The sequence below is a fragment of the Colletotrichum lupini genome, chromosome 6 (genome assembly GCF_023278565.1).
Source record: "Colletotrichum lupini chromosome 6, complete sequence".
Classification (NCBI taxonomy): Eukaryota; Fungi; Ascomycota; class Sordariomycetes; order Glomerellales; family Glomerellaceae; genus Colletotrichum; species Colletotrichum lupini.
The window spans coordinates 1,795,560-1,802,570 of NC_064679.1; the positions used below are offsets into that span (position 1 = coordinate 1,795,560).

General features: G+C 53.0%; 1 protein-coding gene across 1 annotated transcript; it reads right to left on the reverse strand.

Annotated features, from left to right (window-relative positions):
* Window positions 1-174: 174 nt before the first annotated feature.
* CLUP02_12026 (aspartyl-tRNA synthetase) lies at window positions 175-5,850 on the reverse strand (the record flags this gene model as incomplete). The annotated part of the gene is made up of 16 exons (XM_049290990.1): window positions 175-770; window positions 853-1,219; window positions 1,276-2,221; window positions 2,290-2,362; window positions 2,400-2,561; window positions 2,607-2,690; window positions 2,757-2,921; window positions 3,101-3,645; window positions 3,731-3,932; window positions 4,187-4,319; window positions 4,382-4,516; window positions 4,699-4,785; window positions 5,004-5,292; window positions 5,352-5,450; window positions 5,496-5,669; window positions 5,759-5,850. The coding sequence occupies 16 exons, from the start codon at window positions 5,848-5,850 to the stop codon at window positions 175-177; spliced, it is 4,149 nt and encodes a 1,382-aa protein (XP_049148135.1).
* Window positions 5,851-7,011: the final 1,161 nt, after the last annotated feature.

Here is a 7,011-nt window from a genome sequence, read left to right on the forward strand (position 1 = left end):
CATCTTCAGAATTGTTGATTCTTCTACATAAGACATAAGCGCTAGAATTTGAGTCATCTTGACTTTTTCGCCTTCAGCGTCCGCAACATGGCCGAACGTGACACATTTCATTATCCATATCGAAGAACGCCACTCCTTTTGATCCATAGAGACTCAAAGCCCTTATGGAACGCCTTACGGCAAAAGTCTCTTGGGCGTACGAGGGTAGTACGCCGCCAGGTGGACACTGGGTAGAGCCAGGAACCAAGCAACCACACGGTCGAGACCGATGCCACCACCACCGTGGGGTGGCACACCAACCTGACGGAACACCGTGAGGTACTCCTTGATTCCGGCGCTCTCAGGGTCGATGCCCTTGGCGCGGATGCGCTCCTCGAGCTCAGCCGGGTCGTTGATACGCTGACCTCCGGAGAGAACCTCCTGGCCACGGATGAAGAAATCGAAAGCGTTCGTTACGCGAGTGCCCTCACCAGTCGTGGTGCCGGCATCGTCAAGCTTGGCATAGAACGGGCGTGCCGTCTCGGGGAATTTGTCGATGACGTAGAAGTCGGTGTTGTACTTCTTGCGCACGACCTCTCCGAGGGCCTTTTCTTGAGGGGTGCTCATGTCCTCATCGTCACGAACGTTGGCGAACTCGGCGGGGCCCTCTTCGCGAAGAAGCTTCTGGGCCTCGGCAAAGGTCAAGCGGACCTCCTTGCCGGGCTCGGGAAGGAGGAGGGGCTCGGAGTGGTAAACAGATCGGACGGTCTCAATCTCGTCGGCGCAGCGCTCTGTAGCAACAAGAACCATGGTTAGCATTTGCAAATGAACGAATCTTTGACGTTGAGGAGTTCGGAATGGTTGTCAACTCACCCTGAATGCCACGGAAGATGGACAGCAGGACGCCCTCCAGGACGGTAAGGACCTCGGTGTAAGACTGCTTGATCTCCATCTCCACATCAAGACCGGTGAACTCGGTCATATGTCTCGGGGTGTTGGAGTTCTCGGCTCTGAAAACGGGGCCAATGCTGAACACACGCTCTCTGCCACCTGCAATTTCAAATTGCTTGTAGAACTGGGGTGATTGGGCGAGGAAAGCCTCCTCGCCGAAGTATGCGAATCGGAAAACGTTACCGCCACCTTCGGAGGCAGCGCCGATGAGGCAGGGAGGCTCGAATTCCTTGAACTTCTGGTTCTCGAGGTATGACCGGAAGATCTTCTTCACTTCGATACGGATATCCTGTGCCGGTATCGTCAGTAAAAACATTTGAAGCTTGGTCTTGAGTATAAACGTACGGCAATGGCCTGCTGGACGGGAGCGCGCTTGTGCATGGCAATGTTGTCGAGATGGGTAAGCATTGTCGCGGAGGGCACCGTGCTTGTGTTCTCGGCAGCTTTCTCCTTCTCGGCTTCAGCGTCGGCGACGGGGGCCTTCTCGTCGCTGAAGTTGACGATGGGCTGGCTGGCAGCTCCCATGGTCATGCCAAGCATGGCGGGGGCCGGTGCGAGGACGAAGCACTTGGTGATGTGGAGCTCCAGACCAGAAACCCGGCAACTCTTGACGGGCTCAAGAGGCTGCTTCACCTTGGCCTCAACAACCACATAACTCTCGGGGTTGATGCTGGTGATCCACTTGACCATGCGGCGACTGACAATGGGCTCCTCGTCAGAGGCCATGACAACACCCTGGATGTTCCAGTTGCCTCCCTTGCGAAGCTCGACGAAGCCCATCTTGGCACTCTGAACACGAGAGTTCTGAAGCCATGCACGGACGATGACGGTCTTGCCATTATGGGAATCGTTCAGCTCGCGGATTTCGACTTCTTCGGCATCCTTGCTGAAGACAGGCTTGGTGCCGTAGTTGTCCTGGGCGGGGTCGTCCTCGAGAGTGACTGCGGCGGCTTGCTGGGCGAGCTCTGCCGCACGCGCAGCCTTCATGGCCTCCTTCTTGGCCTTGGCCTCGGCCTTCTTCGCGCCCTTCTTGGACGTCGGTGCTGCTTCGTCGGCCATGATGCTGAGATTTGTCGTTATTGGTGGTTGAGCTAGACACACGATCAGGCGTGAAATTGAGGGGTAAGGTAAGGTACAGAGTAATGGAGGGGCAATGAGGGGCAACGTGGGAAAAATTTGGATGTCATACCACCACGTGACTCTTATACCAGTAATGCACAGACCACTACGGCTCGGCGTGACGTGGTGAGATGGATTCTGAGAGCTTCTTCGGTCAGAGACTGCCCATGCACTAGACTGCCGGAGTCATTTTGGATTGTAAATACGGCTCATTGAGCTTCAAAGATGCAGGTGACTCACTATTCAGCCGCATCTAAGCATGAAGCTGGTACCAGTCCAAGGAAGTCGAGCCTGCAATAGCAATGGATCGGGACTAGATGAGCTCATCAATACTGGCGATGATCCTCAACATTCTGGGAGTCTCAGCAAGTTCTCAAGTGTGACAGTGAAAATTGATGTTGAAGATAGCCAGGTTTCTTCCCTAGTTATCATGAAGCTCTCATGCATCGGAATGAGGACCTTAAAGCTGGCCCAAGATAAATTGACACTAGGCTCAATTAATCCATGTTTTCCTCATCGTCGTCATCGTTTGCTATTACCAGTCAAATGCTACATACCTGGAGAGAATACATTGGCATGCTCCCTTCTGTTATTTTCGTTCAGGCCCTCAGTGTAGCTTCCGGGGTATCTAATTAGATGTGCTGTCTGAAGAGCGAGTCTGAAACGTGATAACTCTTTCTGTCAATGGTGAGAGATGCTGGACGTACCTAGGTAGGCGACTTTCCACTCGCGAGCCTTGCTGTCGGTGAATTTTGGGCCATCATTCCTACCCCCGGATAGACTAAAGGTAAATATTGGCAGCATATCAGCGATGGCCAGGGAAATCACACCTTCGACCAATCCCAAAGCAAAAGCAAAAGCGAATGTGTCATCTCAGCAAGATATGGTGCAATCAAAAGGCAAACTTTTGTTGGGTTCTGTTCATGCTTATGCCCATATTGCATTGTCACTGGATCTCTCTCCCTCATATCATATGTGCAAAACCGTTTCTTCATCCATACGCCAATCCCCACCCCAAACCATATTTAGTCCGTTCCGAGCCTCCACAGACCATCGCCGAGGAAATGCGCCTCCTCCACCACAGGCCCCTTGCCCTTATCCTTAACTTCCTTGGTACCAGCAACCAAGAACCCAACAGCACACGCCTCCGTCTTGCCCTCCGCCATAATAACAACCGGCTCACCCTTCTCCAGCTCTCGGCTCCACCTCCCTTCCTCGTCGACGCCCTCGGCGCCCTCCCGAGGCTCAGGCAACCGCCCACCGGCGCTCGTCAGCCCGGGAGCCATGAGCGTGGCGCCCGAGAGCACGAAGCGGATGGCGCCGCGGTCGATGCGGATTGTCGGAAAAGCTTGCGGGAAGCGGTGGACGAGCTTGAGGTGCGGGACGAGGGTGGCGTTGTCCTGCTGGTAGAAGAGGGGCTGCTGCTCGCAAAAGAAGAGCGAGCAGCGGTCGGGCAGCTTCATCTGCTCGAGAGAGGCCTTTTTGGGCATCACTTCTTCGATATAGGGGTTCAGGAGGGGGTAGCTCGAGAGCAGCGAGTCGCGGAGGGAGCGCTGGACGGAAGACTTGAGCTTCTGCTTCGGCTTGGAGGTGATGCTGTGAGGGCGGGGTAATTTTGTTAGCTTTCCCTGCGACTTTTCTGTGGTTTGGTCATTGGGTGTATGAGCATATGGCGACGTACTCTTTTTTGAACATTGTGGCGGTATTGAAATCGAAGTCTGCTATAGAAAAGGAGGGGGTATCACTGGTGTATTTGGGACGTTGTCGAGACCTATCGCGTCTGTGGCAGTCTGTGGTGGTAGTTGATGGTGGGGTTGTCAAGAGCGAGCATCGCCGACGAAAATTGCCCCGCAGTCGGGCGGGCGGGGCGGACCAATCATGCACTAATGGAGGGGCAGACGCTTCACGCGCGAGGGGCTTCGTGATCCCATCACGTCACTTTTATCGATGAGAGAAAAGCGAAAAATCCCGATAGCTCGTAGTTTAGGGGATTAAAAATCATAATTCTTCAAAATGTCGTAACTATACTGTCATGCAAAAAGCTCTATCGTAACCCATGATCGCGCGTGGGGTTTTGCCGATGCCCAGAGTCCTTCTGAGCACAGGCGCAGGGAATCCATCGTTGCGAAAGCTCAACCGTGGTTGACGTGAGAAACGGTTCCGTCCTCCTTGACGTGAACGTTGAGTCTGTTGGGTCTGAAGTCCTTGGTGACCATCATGCCAGGCTCGATAACACGGGACTCTTCGGGAAGATCCCTCTTGCAGAAGGTCTAGGAAAGCATCGCCGTTAGTACAACCAAATCTTCTGTCACAGAGAGGAAGGTGAATTTACCGTCTCGTTAGACTCCTCCTCGTGGAGCTTCTTTCCGACCAGCTTGTTGGTCCAGAGCTGAGTCTTGTCATCGGAGTCGTTGTTGTTGATACCAGGTACGACGAGAGGCATGATGGCGGTTATGGTTCCGAGATTCTGGTGTGTTGGTTGATGTCTGAATGCTTAAAAGCGTATGTGTTTTGGTACGTGAAGCTAGTGTATGATAAGGTTGAGTGAGGAGATGAAGACTGGAGTAAGTGATGGTTTAATAGCAAAGAAGCGTCGTGGACGTCCAAAACAGGAAGGTTGGAGGTCTAGAAGCTGCATCGGCCGATGACGTCGGTAATCGTGTGGGGGCGGGGGTTTTGTTTCTCGCAGAACTCAGGGACTGCTGCTCGTCCGACGCAAAGCGCCGCCGGGACGATCTTGGAACCGAAGCACGTCAACCTCTAAATTCCCGGCAGTATGTACGTAGGCCCTCGCTGATCCCTGTTTCTTATCTTGCTCGGATATTAGAGCACTTGGCAGATAACGTTTAGGTCAGATGGGCTTAGGTATTCAAGAACAAATTCTCGTCCAAATCCAAGCCAGATGTGTGCATGTGATTCACGAACGACCACACTCCATCCTAAAATTACTGCACAGCAGCGATGCATATTGCGAGAGCCGGCCTGGCTGGGTGACGTTCTGAACACATCATTGATACCTTGGCACGTCTATCCATCGATTCAGAGCAGAAGTAATATGTGCTGGGAATATTCAATGCGCGAATAAGAAGAAACCATTCAGAGAGGTCAAATAAGGAAGGTAGCAGCCAGTGTGCCGTGTTAGGGAGGTTGAAGAGAGTTGGCGAGTCCATGTCTCCACCAACGCTGAGTTCTCTACCTAGAGAGTAATTAGGTAAGCTGACCACTTTTGCTGCGAAGATTGCACTGCGCACAGAACATGACTGCGTCGCCTCAGTCATAGTCGATAGCTCTTCAATTGTTACTCCTTGGGAATCAAGTACGAATACACCGTTTGAAGCAATCCAAGTCCAAAAGATTGGGAGTCTGACGGAGCGGAGCCCACTTGCCTATCGTGGAGCTGACTGGGACTGCAATAATGTAAGCACAGAATTAAGGTAAGCACGGACAGGGCTGGACTGGGCCTCAACTGGGTCTGTGCACTTCTAGGTAGTGAGGATGTTAGGCGCTTTCCTTCCTCCCAGGCAGAATCGTTCGAGATGGTCCTTTCCGTTCCTTTGTTGCATGGGCGGAAAGAATGAACTAGCCATCTTGATGCTTCCTGCTCTACCAAGAATAAGACACTGACCCATTCAGATGCCGTTGTCTGGTCAGCTCAATTTTTTTTGTGCCTGGCAAAACTCGGTCCGAGGAAAGCTACAATGGACGTCACGGGGACAAGAAACATTCCATCCGCGCCTTTGGAATGTCGGGTGTTGTGGCTCCTGATATTGCCGATTCCCTCGACCTTCGCTTCTTAGCCATGACTTCACCTCTAGACGAGTTTCTCTGTCAGCAGGATAGAAATAGCGCCCCGCCCCGATCTCACGGCTCCAATTCTCCACGGTCTTCAACGAGGCCATGATTACGGTCATAGATTTAGGCCTTGCTGACCGTGTTCGTCTTTTTTCTGATTGCTAATAGAATGGCGACCTTGTCTCAGGTGGATGCCCGTCTGGAGTTATTCCCAACGTCTGACCGCATCGCCGCGCCGTTTCCTAACCACGCTCTCGCAGGAATGGCACTGGCACCAACAGGGCAAATACAAGCCTGCAGGAACGAGGCCAGGAAAATCATCTTGCTTGCCTCTTTCTGCCTATCTGCAGACTAAACGACATACTGAACCGTCGCAAAGCTCAATCCAATCATCCAGCCACGAGGAGCATCCAACGTCTAGTGATCAGTTGGATCTCAGCTGGTGCATGGTGTGGTCCGAATAGGAACGGAGACGAGGGGTTGGCTCAGCTTACAGGGTGGCAGGTCTCAGCCACGGGCAAATTAAACTAAACAACCAGCGGCCAGTTGGAGCCGCAGCAGGGATCAATCATCACAGCCCTCAGCACTAACACCAAGCGAGCGATTTCTTCTCTTCTTCCTGTCCTTCAGCCATCAGGGAAGCTATTCCCTAACCCCCGCCGGATGAAAAACACTGCAGCCTGCTACATGCTACATGGCGGAATTGGACCACGACAAGGCAGATGCGAACCCAGTGCGGCGGCTTGCTATTGGCCCCATCTTCCGAAATCCAGTGCAAGTTCCCCCTTGCCTCGTGGGGTTCCAAGTCTTAGAGTTTGCTCTGTGCCCTTCCTCTTAGACGATTTGGGCCAAGCCGCGTGCCGGGAACAGCATATGCTATTTAAGCTTGAGGATGTGGATTCTGGGCCCATTGCGGTTCTCGAGAATCGAGAGCCTCGTGGGGAGGCTCGGCTGTACCGACAGAACGACCTTGCGACCAAATTCAGACCTCTGGGTACTTGGCTTCGAACGATGCGAAGTTGAGATTTTCTCGAGAGAACAAAGAGATATGCTGTGCAAGAACCGAGAAGAGATCAGACGGCGAATCTACGTGAAGGCATCGTGAACCGCCCGTACAAACGCAGATGCGACCAACAGAGCTAATTATGGAGGTCAGCGCCATCAGCCACC